The sequence below is a fragment of the Vicugna pacos genome, chromosome 35 (assembly GCF_048564905.1).
Source record: "Vicugna pacos chromosome 35, VicPac4, whole genome shotgun sequence".
Taxonomy (NCBI): Eukaryota; Metazoa; Chordata; class Mammalia; order Artiodactyla; family Camelidae; genus Vicugna; species Vicugna pacos.
In genome coordinates, this window is record NC_133021.1 from 22,831,521 (window position 1) to 22,854,500 (window position 22,980).

The 22,980-nt window shown below is 39.3% G+C and overlaps 1 protein-coding gene across 8 annotated transcripts in view; it reads right to left on the minus strand.

Annotated features, from left to right (window-relative positions):
- Positions 1-22,980, minus strand: part of CACNB2 (calcium voltage-gated channel auxiliary subunit beta 2) — a 346,868-nt gene that overhangs the window by 33,169 nt on the left and 290,719 nt on the right. For all 8 annotated transcript variants that reach the window (XM_072955192.1, XM_006208877.4, XM_006208878.3 and 5 more), the window contains 3 exons: positions 10,113-10,235; positions 8,296-8,432; positions 4,577-4,653 (listed from right to left, as the gene is read on the minus strand). In XM_072955192.1, coding sequence (XP_072811293.1) covers positions 4,577-4,653; positions 8,296-8,432; positions 10,113-10,235 — 337 coding nt within the window. The remainder of the gene's footprint in view (positions 1-4,576; positions 4,654-8,295; positions 8,433-10,112; positions 10,236-22,980) is intronic.

The following is a 22,980-nucleotide window of genomic DNA, read 5'->3' on the forward strand; positions in this document are numbered from 1 at the left end:
CCCACCCTGAGGCAGCTCTGACCGAAGACTAATTAGAAAATGCTGGATCTGACGATCTCCAAGTGAAATGAACCTTACACAGTGACATAAGGAGCCTTGCGATGATATTATATAAAGCCACTGGATTTACATGAGAGGCAGCACAGAAGGGCAGAAAGACCCAAGAGAATATACCGCTGATCCCCCATCTGGAGAATGAGAGGTTTAGCTTTGTGGTGTGACACGCTGTCAACTCTTCTGCCCTGAAAATAGGGCACTTAAAAATCAAGTGTTCCATGAAAAAAGTCCACAATCTCATTGTGAAGTTTATACCATGCATCCACATGCCATCCCTGGAGAGTTTTATCAACAGGACAATCAGAGAGTTTTAATGATCAACGGCAACTCTCTTATTTTTCAAGATTTAAAAGATAAACTCTCAGAGTTGAAGGGACTTGTTTTTGGTAGCAACTCAGCAGAGCCAGGACTGGGAATCCAGTTCTGCCTCCAGGACTCTGTAACCCATCCCTCCCTGAGGCTGAGACTCTGGTTGAGGTCCCTTAGCAAGCCTGGTGCCCTCATTCAATTCCTTAGCTTCCCGAGTTGGGTCACATCCTCAGTGTGAGGATTCAGGAAGACGCTATGGAGTGGAGCTCACTAGCAAATGATGCTGTACTGTAGCTGAGGTCAAGCAGAAGAGAGGAAATCGACTCATCCCAGGAAAGCATCATATGACACATACAGTTCTCTTGATGAAAACTACAATTTAGAATTACAATCAGATTTAAGGACCACACTACTCTTGTGAAATAACAGATGGCCCAGTGTTGCACAACCTTCGCTTCCACTCCCTGTGAGCCCCCCTAAGCTGCCCTGGTGCTCCTGACAGCTGCTGCTAACCTTTCCAAATGACAGGAGATCATCTGATGGGCATCACGCGATTTTTCAATTTTGAATTCATTATGGACATTAGATGACTCACTCAGCCTTGCGAAAACTAGGCTCTCTGGTTTAATTGTTCCTCTTCATTTGAGTAGGTTGAAAAGCTGTGATGGAGTGAATAGCTGGCACTGTTTGCCCAGTATTGCAAATATCAGCTACTGCTTGCATGAAGATGACGGAGGGGTATCTTCCTCCAGTGAAAGTTAACAATGGACTGAGTTAATTCCAGGTATGCAGTTATACATACCTAGTAAACATCTCTCCCCTTTCTCTTTTCCCCATCTCTGCATTTTGCTAAGCTACAAGGCTCAGCATGTGTCGTACAATGAAACTTTATACCCCGTGCCTAGTGGTCTGTACTGATGCTGACTGTCATACCACCTGGTGGGGCTTTTCCTTGAATTCCAGTTTAGGGAGGATGTATGTCATTAGTGTCTTCCTGGATGAGATGGAGAGGACCTCGGCCAGTTTTTTATTATTTCTATAGTACATCTTAAGCGATGTCAAGTAAGTTTCCCTTCTGGTGGCAAACTCCCATAAATTTTTACCTTTCTCATCTTTTACTGGGCTTACAAAGGCCACATTCAAGGGACCGAACCCATTGAAAGCCTCTCTGAAACTGAGGATACCTAATTGCCTGTCAGAGTTGACAGGACCTCGGGGTAAGGATGGCAAAGTTCATGAATTGAATTTTATGATTTGCCCATTGAATGCCGTCTGCTGTGATCAGCAGATGGTTTTTATTTATTTAAAGGAAGAGTGGAAATGCATAAAAACTTTAGCTGGGACGCTGCCCAGATGTTTGGCTCTCCCCTGCCACAAAGCCTGAGTCAGGTTTGAAATTTACCTGCATTTGGACTCAAGGGCTCAAAATCCCAAACTGAGAACTTTCCAGCTTCCTACTCCTGCCTTTGGTTAACTCAAACCTAAAAGCATCTGGGTTTGTTCTGAAACACAGGATTCTAAGACATTTGCCTACTTTCAAAACATATTAAGGAAATCTACGAAGAGTTAAGAAGCCTGTTAACTCTTTTTCTAGTTCTGTATATTTTATTGGGATCAGATGGCTCTCCTTGTACTGAGAGATGTTAATTTCATACTTGTATTTGCATACCTTGGCAAACATTAGTATTTACTTGGGAAAAACTGCTTCCATAAATTTAAAAATAGTTTCTTTTCTTCATCGCTAGCAAGTTTGTTTCTTTGTTTGTTTTTCTTGTTAGAGAGCCTTGGGAACATTTTTTGAACTCCAAATTTAATTTAATCTCAGACAGTTGGGTCAAATTGAGTGGCGTGCTGGAGCAACAAGTGTGTGGATACCACACATATAGGTATGGGGTGTGTGGTGCCCAACCAGCCACTACCTCATCACCCAGGGGTGAGGTGGAAATTTTTCCTTTTCCAAATCCTTGAGAACCTCCACGTATATTTAGTTTAGGCAAATGTTTCTTTTCTTTGGTCTAGCAATGGGTGAGGGGAATTGTAGCTAGGGCCTCAGGAAACAAAGATGACAAGTTATAATTGGAGGCCAATCCACATTTGATAGATTAGTGGTTTTTTTCCCTGGAAGTAGGGTGGGGGGAACCTCTCTATAGAATTTTCTGATGTTTTCCATTAGGTAAATTGTAGCATTGATATGGAAATCATAGTGGAGATGATGGGCCAGTTACACATCTTGTAGTTGGTTAATATTTCCAGTCCCCTTAGTCACAGTGTTTTCTGCTCTTGGTATTCAGAAAAGTTATTCCAAAGCCCTGTCTCTGTATAAAATTTGGAGGAAGTTTAAAATAATCTTGATTACATAAAACTCTTAATTGAACTTGATTTTTAGTAATGACTAACATCTGGCTACATACATGACATGTTATTTTCCAAACACACTCACTTATTCTTCAAAATGTACATGTGGGCTCTCATTGCTGAAAGGCTGAGAAGGTTACATTTCCACTAGAGGGGACGGAAGGCTCTTCCTGATTTACAGAAGTGGGGCTGACATCTCTGGGCAGGGCTTTGGACAATTATCAAAATGTGATATTATCACAGTGTGAACTAGCCTGTTCCTGTTTCAGGACCCTAGTGACAGTCCTCAGGAATGCCTGAGACAGTCTGTAAGACGCACAGACATAGTACAGGGTTCGTACCATAATCGCTACAACTGCACACAGCTGAGAAGGAGCAGAGAGACGCCTCCTTCTGCCCGTGCATTCAGGGAGTGTCTACTCACCACCAATCAAGGGAAGTCAGAAGCCTCCTCATGTAATACCTGAAGGGCTTCGCTTTTCATTTCGGACATACTACTTCACTTAATTTGGGGCAGCTTAGAATTACTGCTAATTATAAGTACATGGTTTTGGAAATCAATATGCATTCCCAAACTATTTCTTATTGGGCACCGATTTTGCTCACTTAAAAAGCCCTCTCGGGGGGAGGTATAGCTCGGTGGTAGAACACATGCTCAGCATGCGTGAGGTCCTGGGTTCAAGCCCTTGTACCTCCATTAAAAAAATAAACTATTAAATGAAACCTAGTTATTCCCCCCAACTCAAACAAGACAAAACAAAACATCCCGCAAGGAGAAAAAGCTCTCTCATTTTTACTAAGAAGCCCGTGAGCGGTCTCTAAAAGCTGCCAGCGTCCAGGAAGGAGGCACCTTCATCGGTAACAGGGAACCTGTTCCTAGGACAGCAGTCACAGCGCAACTACGTAGCGCCTTAACTTCTCCACAGGTGCGTGATTTTCTGTCTTTGACCTCTGCCCGCCTCCAGCTTTCTCCAGCTTCCTAGACATCAGATGGGATTATTTTGCTCAAATGCTCCACTGGCCAGTCCTTAAAATCTTACTGACTCCCAACTGCGTCTCTTAGCAAACTGAGACCCTGACCGTGGGCTTTTAGCCAATTCGGCCAATTCGTCTTCTATTCACACACAACTCCAAGTTCTACACAGAATGGCAGAGCTGCCAGCTTCAGCAAACAGAAAATCAGTTCATGAATTTCAGGTAAACAATAAGTAATTTTTTAAAATAGATCTCATACAATATTTCCTTAGACTAAGAAGTCATTGTTCGTCAGAAATTTAAATTCCACCTGGTGTCCTTCTCCGTGGCTTTGGAAAGAAAACAGTTACTCTTTCTGCAAGTGTTTCCCTCTTCCGTTCAGAACTTCTGCCCACATTCTACGCGTTCCACAGAGCCTCCTGGGTGTAGCTCATGTCAGGCCAATCAATCCGTCATCACTTCATTCTCCTTTCCTCACCTTTCTAAAGGTTTTATAACCCTTTTAATTTAATATTGAGGCTAACACCTCACAATGCACTGTGGTTGATGGTGAGCGTTCATCCATTTATTGCCCATGACATGCTCTGGGCACCATGGTGGATGGTGGGATAGAAAATTAAAACCGAGCATCGCTTTGATCATCAAAGTAACTTACAGTGGACACACTGACCTAGTTTCTTTTTTTTTTTTTTTCCAAAGCCAGAACAAAAGTTCCCCATATTGTTCCTCACTCCACCTGGCCATTCTTATTTTTGATGTTTTTTTTTAACACCTTGAGGGTTAACCTAGTAATGCAGTCTATGTAAACTCACACAACTAGGAAAGACTGGGGAAAGCATGAGATGCAGTAGGTACCATTCAGCACTCACTACCGACTTACCAGATGATGGAGGCGTAGATTTTCTGGAACTAGGTACTATGTCACCCAAACTGGATGATGAATTTCCTCCTGATTTACTGGAGTAAAGCAAAAATTTATATTACATCCGACATTTATTTCAGATATTGAAAGATTTGCAATTGCTCAATAAACATGCTCATTCATCGTGTTTTTATTGATCTTTAAGTCTGTCTTGCTTACCAGGCAGCAAACAGTCATTTCCCAGTGGAGATATCTGGAGGACTTGAAACAGCCATGTAATGGTCTCTGTTTCAAATTCAAGGTTTAATTTTAAAAGGCCCTGAGAGAATGGAAGAAAACTAGGGTAATTTCTACAGCCCTCAAATTCTCCGCCAGGATCACAGATAGGTTAAGAGCAAAGATTTCCTTTGCTTCTTAGAGCCTCTTGGAAGCAACGCATAGAACCTTAATGCTAACACCAGCACTTATTGTTTCCTTCTTGTTTGGCTCCTCCTCAGTTTCTCTCATCTTGGTTATTTTTAGTGAACCAAGATACAAAGTATTCAAGTTTTCATGAGCAACCTATTGAAAAAAAAAACAAACAAACCCAACAACACAGCAATACGAAAACTAGCCAACTTTTAAAAGACACACGAAAGGAACTCAACAGCGTGTTACACAATTTAACCCTCAAAAAGAATCTGGAACATTTCTCAAGTGTGGCTAGCATAGAGGAACTCAACTTGGTTAATTTAGGAATGTTCTGAAGAACAGACACTTCAGAGTTACTGAATCCTAAAGTTTATCCAAGACATGGTTCAGTATCTCAGAAACTTTGGAGTTAAACTGGAACAGTGGCATTTCTGTTTTTACTAAGCATACTACCAGCACGCTAAAGAATACATTAAATGGCCCCTTCAGAGATGAGGCTGGGAAGAAACATCTTAAAAGAGTGACAGGGAATTTCAGCAAGACAATCTTATTACCAAACATATTTGATCACTAGCCAGGGTCTAGTGGAAAGAATCTGTTACAGAGTCTATGCATCAAAGGGTAATATTTAATACCATGTAAACATTTGTACATACTGAATATTTCAGAAATATGAATATGAAAATATGAGTTTCACTAAAATACCAATAACAGGCTGAATTTGCTACTATTCTGGCAACATTAATGTAGAAAACAGACAAACATCAAAAGCTCCAAGTAACTACCAGGAGGCCTCTGTATCTCTTTAAGGTTCTTAAAAGCTACCCCAGCATATTTAACAAGGACACCAGACAGTATGTTAAAGTAATAAAAAGCAGTATTTAGAGAAGCACTTTCCGGCAGTTATACAAGAATATCCATTACCAAGACTAAAACTTTTTCTTCTAGAAGTTTTTTGTTTTTTGTTTTTCTAAAATACTAAGTCTAATTCCAGTTCCAGCTTGGGTTTGTTCTACATTCTCTTTGAATTTTAATAACAGTTAGAGTATTGTTTGAATTGTGTAAAGTTATGCCAAACCTTGCAAAGAATCAAAAGATTCAGAATGCAAATTTGCCCTTCAGGTTTAATTCTATAAAAATGCCACGTTCTTGAGCTGTGCTCCAATTGTACTGCCTTTGATTGCTGCTGATTTTTTTTAAAATAACTTATATTTCAGAGTTTTAAAATACGGCTGAATTCAACTTATGTCCTCCAAACAAAAGTGTATTTAAAACGTGAGGGAACAAATGTAAAAACTCTGAAACCCAGTAACAGCATTTTCACATACTTAGGCAAATGTGTATAGGTCAAGGGACAGGGCAAAATCAAATCAAGAAAAATCAAAGGGAAATGTATGTGGTTATACACAGGAAAGGTACCCCAGTTCCTCAGAATAAGGTATGAGATGTTACACTCCTCAAATACAGATGATTTATAGTTCTTTAAGGGAAAAACGCAGTAGCAAAACAATGTATTGAATACAGTGAATGGCAACAGATGGCAATAATAATAATGATTTATTCTATGCTTGCTCTGTCAGGCCCTGGCTGCACAATTTGCAGCGTAGCTCACAGTGAGTCCATCTGAGGTCAGGCTACAGACAGACTGATTATGTTTTCATCCTGATTTTATCTTATGAGTTGTGCAACCTCAGCCAAGTTCCCTATCTTCTCTTAGCCTGCTTCCTCATCTGTAAAGTGAAGGCTCAAATATCTACCATTCCTGTAGGTTCTCATAAAGCTGAGCTGACCACTAACACTAGACCAGGGATGCCCAGTTGGGAGGCAAAGGAATTCATGCTTTCTTACCGATTTGGGGAAAAAGTTCTCCCTTTCTACTTTTTGATGAGCAGTTTTCCTTTCCCAGTTTGTTTATGAAGAAGCAGAGAAAGATTTTATTCACTAGTATTAAGATACCATTATCAATACTTAGAATAGAAAAATATACAATAAAGCCAATGCAACACTAGAAATCGAATGAATAGTATCAGATCTTCAACATCCTACAAGAAAAAAGCACAAGCGTTGTTGATCCACGTGTGTCTAATTTTATATGACTAAATACAACTCAAAATCTGAGGGTCCCCAGTAACTCAGGGATTAATAAAAGTCAAATGTGGGCTAGAGGTCTCAAAAAAGGGAGGAATCCATATGAACTAAAAGAGCCTCAGAGTTATAAGATACTAGTTAATGCAGATGGATGTTGCAACCCCAAAAGCATCTTCAGTTTTACTTGTTGGTGGACCCTTGGAAAAAACTCTTGCTAACATTAGCATATGGTCATTGACAAAGGATTTTGCATCATTATAGAAACAAATAAAATATAAGCTTAAGAAAACAGAAGCCTCACTATTCATATTAAAGAGAAGACTTGCCCATATCACATCCCGTTACAGAGGGAGAAGCAAGCCATATTCTTGGAGTTGTCTGCACAGGATTCAATTAAAAAAAAAAATCACTCCACGTCTGAGTAGCCCTTCTTTTTTTTTTTTTTCCTTCGGTAGCACATTTTATTTTATTTTTATTTTTTTACATTTTTTTATTGATTCATAATCATTTTACAGTGTTGTGTCAAATTCCAGTGTTCAGCACAATTTTTCAGTCATTCATGGACATATACACACTCATTGTCACATTTTTTTCTCTGTGATTTATCATAACATTTTGTGTATAGCCCTTCTAATGATTCTTTTAGTGAGGGGTGAACAACCATAAGAGTCCTAAGAAAAATCATTTGGCCCCAGCCTACCACATAACCCATCTAACTGCTATCTGCAATGACAATTTTAACTGGTTTCAGATTGAGTTTCCCTTAAGTATTTAGCAGTAGGTAGAACTGAAAATTGAATTTTTTAAGTGAAAATGAAACTGAGACCACAAGAGCTCCTGTTTGCTGATGTGTGAGATGGTCATTTCTAAAACATCTTCCTGCCTTGCCAGGCAGCTACAGACACTGGGATTAGTCACCACAATTGCGCGATACCTGAGTATTTTAAGCAAAATATTAGGACTTGGGAATTTCCTCTGCCCTGAAGCCCAAATTTAATACTCTATGAACTTAGCTATTTTCATTCATGATAATACTTAATTTGATTCTCTCCTGAAGAGGATGAAAATGAAATGCTGGATGAAGTTTTTAAAATGCAGGATTTGTGATACCTGCAATAAACCCTACCATCAGCCTGCTTTTTAATACATAATAAAGATTGTCGACTACAGCGACCGACAGCTCATGAATGACCGAAGAATCTGAACTTTGACAAAAACACTTGATAGTTTTCTCCTACCTGGAGTAGAATTTTCCTTGCTTGGCTCTCTGTTCATGCTGTAGCCTCATATTTTCTAGCTTGACTGGGCTTGGAATGAATCCGATTTCATAGCCTTCTTTAACCAATCGCCCTATCCACCAGTCATTGTTAAATTTCTAAAAAAAAAAAAAAAAAGTCAAAATTGTTAAAACCAGTGCATAGAAGTTTAAGTCTTCAAATTCTTTTTCTTCCCCATTAATGATTTTCAGTGGAGAGAAATACTATGTCAATTACAGTGAACCATGCTTCAAATCCCACGAGTCAAGAGACCCTAGCACGCTAAGAGCGAAGGAATTTTGATGTTCTCAACAGTGCCTCTCAGGCTTCACTCAGCCTTCACTTCCCTGGCCTTGAGACTGGCCTGAATTCCATCACAGCTGTTGGTGTCACCGTGAGCAGGATAAATGCTCCTTGTTCAAAGAGTAACAGGTCTTCCCAGCAAGAGACCATTAGGAACGCAGCAGTGTTACAGAGACCTTCCTCTTACGTAATCAGATTACTTAGAAGCATTAAGAGTGAGTGATTAATACTGAAATCTACCCGAACTATTTGGTGTCAGAGCAAAATTTACCTCTGGGCAAACAGCTTCACAATAACCATGACATGGTGTTCACAAATGATTTCTCTACTTATGTTGATGCTGGCAACTTCTCTCTTCTGCATGGAACAGGTATCCTAAATCTTTATGATCTGGTTTGATGTCTCTCCACTGAAGAGTATTTTATGAGTCTGTTTTTGGACACTTCAAAGAAGGATACCCACCCTGTTTTTCTTTTCTGACTTCTTTAAGCATCAGCCATCGGGAGGAGGGCCTGGATTAATCTTACTTCCCATTGTAAAGTGAGATTCTAGGCACTCCATACTCCTGAAAACTTTTTCTGTCTTTCCTTTCTAGTTAAATAGAAATTACGTCACTTTTTAAAAGTTAAAGAACTAAATGGCGGGCTGTCTCTAGCCGCTTCTAACTGGCAGTCATCACCTCTTGCTCACTGTCTTTAATGCCTGAGCAGTGAAATTTACACATTCTCCCTGGGACATAACATCTCCCAGATGAGAGTGCTCCAGTATTCAGCTCCTGCAGGTTCAAGACAATGTCACGGTCACACACTGAGAACAGTATGTAGGGGGAATTTCTGGCTATTCAGTACAGTGTTCTGCACAGCAGGCATCTGGTAAATATTGACTCAAAATAGGCCTTGATAAGAGGGAATTTTTCTGATTAACACATTGAGTCACTGTTATTGAAAGGTGGAGGCATTTGACATGGTGGAAAAGGGGTTTTTCTGATCTCTGTTTCTTGCCTCGTTGGCTCCAACTCCATCCATTTCCCCTTCCCTTGTAGCAATCTGCCACCTAAGAAGGTCAAAGGGCACCAGTGGCCTGAGTTTAGACCTTGTTAACAGGGAGGAGAGATCACGAATTCTAGATATTATTAAACCCTCCCCAGATGGTTAAGCCTGGGATACCAGGGGAAAAGAACACATAGTCAAGGTTAAACATTAAAAGACAAAGTATAAGTTAAGCATTAAAAAAAGGATCATCTCCTCCAGCAGTTCCCAATTTCTGGGTCATAGAGCCCAGGGGAGCCCTGAGGTTATTCCAAGAGGCCTGTGGCTTTTTTCTTCATTAAAAATGTTATATTTATATTAGAAAAGCTTGAGAGACACTGATTTCATGTGTATGTTACACAACTGCAGTTACACGCAATGCTATTTCACAGCAGTGAGAAATGAGAAAGGATGTTTCAAGGTTAAAAGAACAATCGCACAGATAGAAACTCTAATTATTCTCCTTACTTCCTTAACATGCAGAAAATCTTTTGCTTCGAATGAGATGGCCATGCCTGGCACCGGAACATCATCTTCATGGGCTGCACTATAGCTGACATTTGTCCGAACGGCAAATGCAACGGGCTTTGTCTAAATTGGGAAAAAGACGAGAGAAATAATACTAATAATAATAAAAAAGAAACAATAGTGTTCTTTCTTTTTTCCCCTCAAAATGCAACCATACACTGAATAATTGATGTAATTGTTGTCTTCCCCACTTCGGTTGGTCCTTTATTGCAAAACAGCTTATAAGTACTCACACCACGTAACACCCGCAAGCACGCAGCTACATACTATCCATTTCTGAGCTAGAAAAAGGCCACTGTGCTCTTTGAAAGCACAAATAATGAAGGTGAAGACGAACTACTGAAATATGTGTTTATAACATAATAGCTTGTAGCAAATGGAAGTTAGGAAACACAGGATTGAAATGCCCAGTTCTTCAACTTCAGTGAAAACCACTTAGCAGCTGCCATCTCCACCCCGAACATCTACTTTAATTAATAATCAATGACAGAAGTCCAAAAGGTAAAATGTTTGTGATGAAGAAAGAACCATGGAAGATAGCTTATGTCTACAGCAACTATAGTCGTGGCCTCTGGGCATTATGAAAGCAAAGATTTTTTTCTTCTATTATTTTCCCTCCTTGAGTTCACTCAGCCACTAAAGATGATAACATTCATTAAGCTACCCTCCATTATTTGGTGTGCTGTGAATTTACAGATACATGTCTGTCCTCTAACTAGATAATAACTGTTAGTCCACAAGGTGAAAATAAACAGGTAAACTCAGAAATGTGGGGAAGAGGTACTGTTCTATCTGGCATTGGGTTTCTTTCACATTATGGGCATGCGGATTCTTCTGAGTGGCTTCTCCCTGTTCAAAGAGCTCGTCCTTGGGACTGGTCATGAAGGACAAGGAGGAACTGGAGTAGAAAGAACCAGTCTTCATTTCCAAATCTTCCATGGTTAATCTGACTGTTGTCTGGGTTGAGGACTGAGGTGAGGACCATGCAGTTACTCAGATCCCTCCACAATGTGCAGAACGGGAAAGGAGGACCACCCCCTGGATACAGGCATGGTAGACAAGAAGCAGACTTAAATATATGAAATCCAATCCTTGGTATCCATTGCAAGATTTAATAATCTAAGAGGGGACGCTCCTTGTATGGAAATATGGACTTAAAAAAACAGAAATACAAGTTGCCCACAGTTCTATCACTGAAACACAATACTTGATCATATAATGGTATTTCCATTTTTTCCTGAAATTAAAAAAAATATTAATTTTATTCTCATAGCTATAATCATATTTTTTGTCCAATCTTAAGTGTAACATGGTATTTTTCACACAATGCATTTTTTTAATATACCATTTAAAAAACTTACCTCAATCATTTAACCCTTTTTTTTGACATTCAGGTTTGCCATTTTTTTCCCACTATGATAAATGCTCTGCTTTGAAAAAAATCTTTGTACCAAAAGCCTCTGTCTATTTAGAATTCTTTCCTTGGGATAGATTCCCAGAGGTAGCATGAGTAAGCCATGAGTTATCAAGACCTTTTGAAATTCTATTCCAAACCACTGTCCAAATGGGCTGCACCATTTTAAACTGCAACCAGCAATAGCTTTGGTGCCCTTTGCAATAAGATGTAGTCTTAATCAGGCTCAGTTTTACTACTAGAAATAGGATTACTCAGGAGAGTTTCTGATCACAAAAATATAAATCCAAGATTTTTTTTAAAAGCTACATTATCTCTCATTTCTCCCAGGGACTTTATTTTCTTTTTTAGAGGACACAGTTTAAATGCAGCGTATATATTTGTTTCATCACTTATGGAAGACACACATTTCAAATGTGCAACTCTGCAGAGGACCCCACAGAAAACACAACGTCTTTTACACAATGATCAACTTTTCAAACACTAGAGTAGCAGGAAGGGGGAATGCTGAGAAAACAAAAATAAAAGGGTGGTGAAGGTTAGCCTGAAATAACAGGTTCTACAGAATCATTAGGATACTGAGTTGACATTATGATCCTTAAGTCCACTGTCTTCCTTTTAAATCAACCCCTTTAATATCCTAAGAACTTTATTCCCAGGCCAGTGCCTTAGCCTGCATGTAGTTTTGCTGTCTCTTTCTACCTGGTAACTTGTGTTGTGGTGGTGGATCTCTGGATACGTGATGGAGAAGCTCACTACTCAGCCAGTCTCTGCTTCTCACTCTCCTGTGCCAACAGAGAAGTTCTGATTGGTTCTATGCCCTTTCTGGTCCCCCCTATCTAGCATATGATACAGAGCCTAAAGGTGGCTGGTAAACCATGTGTATGTATGTGGTAGCAGCCTTTTTGATATAGAATTAAATGTGTGCTGCATTTCAGCTTGAAAACTGAACGGATTCTCAAAACAGATCAATTAAGTACCAATTTGTAGAAGAATGGCATCTCACTGTCCAGACAGTAATACAAAAGTGCTTTTAAAGACACTAAGGCTGCCACAAGAACATATTGTACAACACGGGGAATATAGCCAATATTTCATGATAACTATAAATGGAGTGTAACTTTTAAAAACTGTGAATCACTATATGGTACACCTGTAATTTATATAACATTATACATCAACTATACTTTAATAAAAATAAATAAAACAACAAGATACCAGTACACACCTATTAGAATGGCCAAAACCCAGAAAACATCAAAAGCTGATGAGGATGTGGAGCAACAGGAACTCCCACCCATGGCCGGTGGGAATGTAAAACGGTACAACCACTTTGGAGGACGATTTGTTGGTTTCTTACAACACTCTTACCATACTCATCATACAGTCCAGCAGTCATGGGCCTGAGTATTTACCCAAGTAAGCTGAAAACATGTCCACACAAAATCGTGCAGATGAATGTGTAGAGCAGCTCTATTCATAATTACCAAAACTTGGAAGCCAACGAGCTGTCTTTAAGTAGGTGAATAGATAAGTAAACTGTGGTACATCCAGACAACAGAATATTATTCAGTGATTTAAAAAATGAGCCATCTCTAATTCAAAAAGGTACACGCGCCCAATGTCCATAGCAGCACCATCTACAACAGCCAAGATGTGGATACAACCTGAATGTCCATCAACAGATGGCTGGATAAAGAAGTTGTGGTACATGTACGCACAATGGAATACGACGCATACGTACACTAAGGCTGTGTGTCGTGTCACCCCACGATCTGCAGTCTGGTTTCAAATAACATTTCAGAAGGAGGGAATGAGTTAAGCGACACGGATGGAAAGATATGCTTACTCTCCTCTTCCAGGCCCTTCTTTGTCTTGTACCTGGCACAACTTAGGATGAAATGATACACGCTACCGCTTTGGAAGCCTGCGAAGTAGGGTGCAGTGTGCTGTGTATTATGCATAGATTTTTGCCTTTCATTCATCCCAGCAACAACTATTCTTCCTGGATGAGGAAACTGAGGCTCAGAAAAAGTTCTCCAGGGCTACACGCCATGGAGGTGATCTTCAAATCCAACTGTTTGACTCAATCCCGAGTTCCCTTCTGCAGTCCTAGTTGGCCATTCACTCAAATGGAGGTACATTTTTCATTCAAATGGGCCATTTTAGAGCATTTAGATGTCTGGGTGAAAATTTAAATACTGGAAATTAATATTTTACGAGATGCTCGCAAATAGTTTGGTACCAAAAAAAAGTAAAAATTTAGGTCTATGCCTGCCTTGTTGCCTAATTTAGTCCATTTAAAAAAAAACATAAAATACTAAACAAGCAGTTTTACACATTAGAACTACAGGCATTCTTTACAAAGGTCATGTGTTTCTGCGTCTTGGCCCTTCCATCAATTTGTGGTCCATTAAATCAAAAACAATGTCAAAGCATGGTTTTGGTTGATTTGGATAAGACTTTTCTTTCTTCACATCTCTTTTTCACAACACAGAAAGCTCTATTTCATGCAAAGAGGCCTGAGATATTAAAACACATGTGGTTTCATCGTTTCCAAAAGTGCCACCAGGGTCGCTGCACTGGGAGAACCGAGAGCTCCCGGCTATTACAGACCTACAAAGGTAAGAAATGGTCTCGCAAAGTTCCTTACGGTGAAATGTTTCATGGGCTCCCTTTACAGGTTTTAACTAGCCTTAAAGTTATTTGGGAAACATTTCAAGTTTGCTTTGGAAGTTTACTGCTCTTGGAAAGATTGCTTTTCTGTGCACCTGTCTGGGAGCAGCTGCCGTGGCGTCAGCTCTTTGCGGCATCACTGAAGATTCTTTGGCTTCAACGGTGGTTGCTTGGGGAGTTTTTACTTGGTTTATGGATCTTAGGACAGACTTCTTTTTATGGGTGACTGCACTTAGTCGTAAGCACAGCAGAAGGCTCCCCAACATCCAGACTCCCTGTTTTCACCACCCTCTCCTCACTCCAACTGCAGGACCACCAGCAGCCTAAAGACCCAGAAGGATGGCCCAGCGAAGTCTACTGAACCTTCCCAAACTTCCCTCCTGGATGTTTCTGCTCTAACTCATGCCCGCTAATCCCTACCTTTCATCCCGCACCATGATGCTACATGCCCTTCTCTGCCTGGGTCTGGTCCTTAACAGGGAGCATGTATGGGAGCCCATCTGGCAGGTCCGGGGGCAGTCTGTAGACAGCTCTGGAGTTTCATGACTAGCTTTGCCTTTTCTCACAACCAGAAGCAGCTCCATCAGCACTACGGAGGCCAGGCCTCTGGACGCTCACAGGCTCCTGCCAGAGATATGTTTGAAGTTTCTATCAGGAGCAATTATTATTCTCTCACAGTCTTCTAGAATCATTAGACCTAAGGCTGTCAGAAAATAATTATTGTAAGGAGGAGATAATTAACTTAAAAAAACTCTTTGGATCCAGCAACTCCACTTCTGGACATAAATCCAAAGGAAACAAACAAACAAGAAAATGATGTCAAAGATTATCTAGACCCTCATGATCACAGCAGCATTATTTATAATAGTCAAGACATGGAAACACCCTAAGTGTTTCCTAAGAACCCTAAGTGTTCACCAACAGATGAACAGATATAGAATATGTAACGTATACATTACACATATAGAATGTGTCTATGTATACACACACACAGGAATATTATTCAGCCAAGAGAAAGAAGGAAGTCCTGCCATTTGCAACAATGTGGATGGACTTTGAGAGTATTATGCTAAGTGAAATAAGTCTGGCAGAGAAAGACAAACACTGTGTGATCTCACCTGTATGTGGAATCTCAAAAACAAATCAAAACCAAACCAAACCCCCAAAAAACTCTGGTCATAAACTTGGATGAAATACATGATCACAAATTCACAGCACTCTTTTGAGTTTTCTTCCTAAGCGACGATTTAACGAGCTAATAGTGAAACTAGTCATTTCAATGGATATAACGAATGTTTACCTCCAGTTTATTAAAAAGGTGCTAATGACAGACTACCTACTGTTAAAAAACAAGTTGAAATTCAGTCAAATAAGAATAAAAATAGACGTCTGATCATGATTAATAGTTATTAGAACTTTCAGGCATCGATTTCTTCATTTTTAAATATAGCTGCATTTTATTATGCTAAATGGAAAATAATTTTTTTTGTTTTCACTGGGAAATCATTAATGGCTAATAACATACAAAAGATCCATAGTTTGTTTTAATGTCTATAATGGATTTGTCTTAAAGATTAACTACTCCCAACTTGTAGTATTTTTTAAAAGAAATTTTAAAAAATGACCCAGATTCCTATTTTAAGAGACTACAGAGAAGAGAACTTAAAACTCTAATGAGTTTTTGATCCATTTTCTTGTACATAATAATTTCCTATAAAACTTGCCATACTCTTCTATAATTTTAAATGACTCAACTGGGAATATAGCCATCGAGTTTTAGAATGGAAATAGTCAAAGAGACGGTGAAATATTTTCAGGAACAAGCTCAGAGCTATCTGCTTTATTTGTTACATATTAATACTTGCCAATCACTGAACTTTTTGAAAATCTTTGCTTAATTTATTATCAGCTATCAAGGGTAGTCTGAGAATTCTTTAAGAGCAAGCCAAAGCAAACCACGGTGATAAAAAGAATGTAACAACCAATTATGTATTCTGATAACTGAATACGGAATCAGACTGAATAAACAAATAATCACATATTTGTCATAAGATAAGATTTACATATGCAGTTAACTGATTTGAGAAAGTCAAGTTTCTTATCTAGAATTGATTCACTTAATAAATATTTATTAAGTACATGCTTACTATCTCTAGTTTTTGCTCTCACACAGCTTAACTTGTATTTTACTAGAGGAGCTATCATTAATAAGATAATTGATAATTTCAAATAATGAATGAAATAAAACAAAGTTACATGAGTACAGAGTAACCTCAGGGGTAGGATGGACAGGCAACTGGAAATAAGGTGGTTAGGGAAGGCTACTTTTGACTTTCCAATGATCTGCTTATTCATCCATCCATTATTTCTGTGTCAGGCACTGTTCTGGGCAGATGGGCTATATCAGTGACCAACAGAAACTAAGATTTCCTGTCCTCTAAGAGCTTACATTCTACAGGGGAGAGAGACAGGTCATAAATAAAAGATACAATAAGCAAATAAAGTATACAATATGTTAGAAGGTGATAAGTTCCATGGAAAAATAAAATAAAAATAAGATAAGGAAGTTGTGGTATATTTATACAATGGAATACTACTCAGCCATAAAAAGAATAAAATAACACCATTTGCAGCAACATTGATGGAACTAGAGATCATCATTCTAAGTGAAGTAAGCCCAGAAGAGAAAGAAAAATACCATATGCTATCACTCATATGTGGAATCTTAAAAAATAAAAGAGAGAAAAAGAAGACACTAATGAATTCATCTACAAAACAGAAACAGACTCACAGACGTAGTAAACAATCTTATGGTTACGGGGGGTGGGAAGGGATAAATTTGGGAGTTTGAGATTTACAAATGTTAACCACTATATATAAAAATAGATTAAAACATTTCTTCTGTATAGCACAGGGAACTATATTCAATGTCTTGTAATAATCTTTACTGAAAGAGAATATGAAAACAAATATATGTATGTATATGCATGACTGAGACATTGTGCTGTATACCAGAAACTGACACGTTGTAACTGACTATAGTACAATTTAAAAAATAATAAAATAAAAATACAGGGCACAGAGTTAAATTGAATTTCAGAAAAACAGTAAATAATTTTTAGCTTTAAAAAAAAAAAAACAAGGTAAGGAAAGCCAGGTGCAAGGTGACAGAGCAGGGACAATTTTAAATGGGAGCGCAGGGAGTCTGCCTTGAGGAGGTAAGATTTGGATGGAAGCATGAAGCAGGTGAGAGAATGCAGGTACCTGAACTCCAGGCAGAAGAGCCAGTGCCGAGGCCCTAAAGTGGGAGCAGGCTGGACGTACTGGAAGGAGACAAGGGGGTCAGAATGGCTGAGTGGAGAGAACCAGAGGAAAGAACAAAAGATGAGGTCAGAGCTCTCAGGTTACCCCTGGCTTCGTAGGTCCTAGTCAAGACTTGTGGCTTTTATTCTAAGTGAGATGAGAAATCACTGGAGGGTCTTCAGCAGAGGAGTGATGTGGTCTGACATGTTAAAAGGACTCTGATGGCTGTTGAACCGAAAAGAGGCTTTGGGGACTTTGAAGTGGAAACAGGGAAATCAATTGGAGATGCTCACAGCAACCCAGGGGGAGAGATGGTGGTTAAGGCAGGGCGGCAGTGAAAAAGGTGGTTAAAAAAGTGGTCCAATTCTGGTTACATTTTCAAAGTAGAGTCAACCATATTTGCTGACAGATTTGATGAGGGTGTGAAAAAGAGTGAATGATGATGCCAAATATTTTGGGTCTGAGTGATGAGAAGGGTTGGGCACCAATCAAGTGATGTGGGGCAGGCTACAGAGGTTAGGAGGCAAAAATAAAAATATTTTACACTGCATTTAAGTTGAAATATAGTTGACCTACAATATTACGTTAGTTTCAAGCATACAACATAGTAATTCAATTATTTTTATAGATTATACGGAAATTTTACACGTTCTGAACATGTAAATTTGAGGACGTACCAAACATCCAAGTAGAATCTGGAAGAGTGCTTAAGGTCTGAAAGTTTGGCAGAAAAGATCTGGGCTAAAGATATAAGGTGGTAAGTCTTAGGCACACTGATGACATTTAAAGGCATGAGACTGGGTGACACTGCCAAGGAAATCAACATACCTGGGGGCATGCCAACTACAAAGGAGCCTCAGAAGAAGCAACAGTGGAGAATGACTGCTAACCCCGTGCTTTCCAGAAAGAAAGTGTCTCAAAGAGCAGCAGGTGATCAACTGTGTCAAACCTGCTGATGGGTCAAGTAAGATGAGGGCTGACAACTGCCGCATGGATTTTACAACCTGCAGGTCAGCACGGACAAGAGCCCGGGAACAGCTTGAGGGGGATGAAAGCCATAGTGGAATTAAAAGAGGAAAGACAGAGAGGAATTGGATACGGTGAATATAGACAATTCTTTTAACGGATTTGGCTACAAAGGGAAGAAAGAAATAGTGTGACTGGTGGTTTGAGAAGTGGGTCAAGATTCTTTTATTGAAAGTAAGAAAATTAGCAGGGAGGGTATAGCTCAGTGATTAAGCACGTAGTTACCATGCATGAGGTCCTGGGTTCAGTCCCCAGTTCCTCCATTACATAAAAAAAAAAACTAATAAATAAACCTAATTACCTGCCTCCTCAAAAAAAAAAAAAAAAAGGAAAAAAATTAGGAGCATTAACAAGAATTGATGCTGATGGGACTGAGGCAGTAAAGAGGGAATAAAAAGTGATGCTATATTAACTCAAAACAGAACTTCTGGGGCAGTGTTTCTGCTTTGGCAGAGGAGGCAGGGGGTCCAGTATTTAAGGAGGAGACACAGCCTTAGACAGAGGCAGGGGGTGTATTTCTGAAAACCGGCAGGGAGGCAGCATGTCCAAGTGCAGAAAGTGGTACTGAGGTGATGTAACGTCATCTCCTGTTTCAGTTTCCCAGGGGAATAGGGCGGTGGGAGTGAAGACAGGGAAGAAGGTATTAGAGGTTTGAGAAGGGAGGAAAGAACACAATACAGTCATGCAAGAGCGTGGGAGATCAGTCGGACAAGGGAAGTGTGGTGGGGCTGCCTGGCTGTATTAAAAGCCTACTTGAGAGTCAGGGTCATGGGTTGATAGTAAGCCGGCCACACCATGCGGAAATGGAATGAGCATCATTGCAGAGATAACAGAGTTAAACCCATCATCCCTCACCTTTAAAATATCATGGTCTTGAAATTACCTTTTCCCATCTGGCTTTGAATTTTCTACAGCAATTTCGTAGAAGTGTGTATTACAGTATAGCTACAAATTCATTCTATATATGTGGAAGCATTTTCATCTACTTTCCTGAATTGATCTCTCCATGAATTTATAACCCTTTTCAGGTAAATGATTTATATCCCTATTTTTTTATTGCAGTATAGTCAGTTACAATGTGTCAATTTCTGGTGTACGGCATAATGTCCCAGTAATATATCATACATATATTTGTTTTCATATTCTTTTTCATTAAAGGTTTTTACAAGATATTGAATATAGTTCTCTGTGCTATTATATTCCTATATATTTTTTTATGCCAGCCTCCAAGCATTTACCAGAATACTAGGTATACATTAATAACTGTTGAAGGACTCAAGTAAAGGATTGATTCCTTTCTGTTAGAGGAATCAATTACAGGTGCACCTAACTCTATGCAAAGTTCTGTTACCATGGCTCCAGGGCCCACAAAAGTAGAATGGCAAAATCATTACAGAGGTAAGGTTGGTCTGATGAGGACTTTGTTTTATATGATTAATATGCATATATGTAAGTACAGGGTACATATACATTTATTAGATTGAAAATAGCTATATTAATTAGAATTAAACAAAGGAGCAAATGTTTAAAACAAAATTTGAACTACTGTCACCCTAAAAGTCACTGAAATGACTCACAATCACAATATAAAATAAGTTCAAATTACGTATGAAGCAAAAAGAAAAGGAATATCTGTTTTTTTTCTTTTCAACAGATGATTAAAGTAGGCAAGCTCTTACAGAAATGTTTTGGGGAATAAATAATGGTAACCTTTAAAATATCAGACTCTCCTTAAAAAGCTGAATTGAAATACAAAAACAAAGGCAACATTTATGTGAATGCTGAGGTTGAGGTAGCACTCAAAGTTGCAGAATCAACATGCAAGGTAAAGATGAGAATAATAATGACATACAGATTTATCCATCTGTCTACACAGAGAGAGAATGTAGCACCCTTTCAATTTGCTTATCAGAGAATTTATCACTTTGGACCTGAGGCCTTCAACTAAGGTATATAAGGGATTAATTACCAGTCACCAGGAAAAGCAAGCATCCGTGGATAAATTTATCCAAGGAGAAATCTTACACGAGGGAGAGACGATATCTGTAATTTTGGTGCAGTCTGCTGTCCCTTACATCGTTTAGTATTAGTACAGCATTCTCCTTCAATAAAAGTGCACTAGCTTCATTCCCCCAGTGGAGCTGTCTCTCCCTAGAGCAGCATCTTCAAAGGGCATTGCAACTCCTCCAGGCCACTAGGAAAGAAACCACCAATATGGCGAGAAAGTACTTGATTTTATTTATTCTGGGTAATGAAATAGCTGTCTCCCTGCCTTAGCAGAAAGGGTAAGTAATTTTCAATTAAGTCAGCTTAAGAAGAAATGAATTGTTTATATTTAATTTTACTATGGCTTGGTCTTACCAAGCAGGGTAACAGTAGTTCTCAAGTTATTTAGGAGCTAAAGGGAGCAAGCGATTTTTACTTTAGGCTTGTTGTAAAAAACAAACAAACAAACAAACAAAAACAACACCCAAAAGCCCAAATTTGTTTTTTCTTCAGTTGTTATGGTCTGAATATTTGATTAAATGAGGTCATAAGGGTGCAGCCCTAATCTGATGGGACTGGTATCCTTTTAAGAGGAAGAGGAGACACCAGAGTCTCTGTCTAGGCACTCACAGAGGAAAGATTATGTGAAGACAGGGAGAAGGTGGCCATCTACAAACCAAGGGAAGAGGCCTCACCAGAAACTGACCCTCACCTGAAACAGACTATGACCAGAACTATGAGAGGATCAGTTTCCATTGTTGAAGCCATGCAGTCCACGGCCTTCTGTTATGGTGGCCCACATAGACTAAAACAGTTGCCCTAACCAAACCAATATGAAGGGTCTATGCTTCCAACGAAAAACACAAGTTCCACCTGTATTATTTGGATATCAAAGTCGTCCACAATGAAAGACTCTTTACCCAAAACTCCTACATACTTTTCAGAGAAAATTAGGAAAAGACCAAGCCAATAAAAATTCACTCCTTTTTTTTTTTCTAACACGTGTTTACTTAGCATCTATTTTTGTTTAAAATCCATCACTGCACACACTTCACAGGACATGATGCTGCAGGGTTAAGCCCACTGAGACGTTAGTCAGGGAGCTTGTGTTTACACCAGACTAAAATACTTTAGTTATATAATATATATAATAAGGCAGTTGAGAAGTTTGGATTCATGTGTGGCTGGGTTCAAATGTTCCTGTTCACTCTCTTTGGCTACTGGCTGGCTACATCTTTTAAATGGACCTGCTGCTTCCAAGTCCTGAATAACAACTTCACATTTCCATCCTTTCTCTTTGCTTATCTGTTAGACTTCGCCCACACCGCTGTCCCATTTCTTAGCTGCTTTTCCTTAATTTATACTATTTCTAATTTTCTGAAAGTGCAAAAGTTAAAAAACCAAAAATTGGGATGGCGTAGGACCATCTCAACAGCGGCCAGGCACATTCTATGAAATGCCCCAGTCCACGGTGGACAGCTCAGAAACTTCCAGAAGTCTAACTCTGAGTGGTTTTACACATCACCACCACGCTTTTGCTTATAACTTTGTCCCACGACAAGGACGGGAATGAAAAACATAACAGGCACTAATGGTGGTGTCCCTTCCAAACTACTGCTTCGCATTTAAAGTGCTATAAAAATGTCTCTTCTGTACTTACTCAGAAAATTATACACTACAGAGAATTTCCAAAGAAGCATTCCAAACAGACGCGAGGAAAGCCTTTGCAAAGTACAGGCTGACACACACAGGGAGACATGCTATATTTTGTTTTAATTCCGTAATCTTCACTTTCTTTTTCAATCCAACAGCTGTGGTTTGAGCCACATCCACCCAGTCCTAGGGATCGAAAGTCATGCAAGTCTGCGTGTGTCGATTTTGTTATTGTTTATTTCACACGAAGTGTTTTGCTTTTCTTAAACAGAAAAGAAAACCAGAGTAGAGTATCTCCAGGACCAAAACCAAATGTTTTGGCAGGGAATAAATCAGTGCAGAGGGCTGTGGGTGGCAAGTTCTGAACAGGAGATCCTGTCTGACTTCTCTCTAGAAACTAGTAAAACCTTTGTTGCTATGTGCGCTCCACTGTTGTAAGACTTTCCAAAGCCAAGCTTTGTGACTGACTGGCAGCATGATAAGAAGGCAGAACAAGGACCCACAGGTCCACATGGAAGGAAGGCAGAAATCAGTTTAATGGATGAAAAATTTTCTGATCATGACAAATGCTGATTATTGCCAGAGCTGTATTTTTAGATGCAATGTTATCATTTGAACATCTACAACTGATCTCTGACAATAACCTGGATTCAAAGATAAACCGAGGCATATAGACACTTTCAAGGTTTTAGCTGAGCAAACATTAATTCAAATCAGGCAGCACCACCCTAGAAGTGGTTAGGGACACTC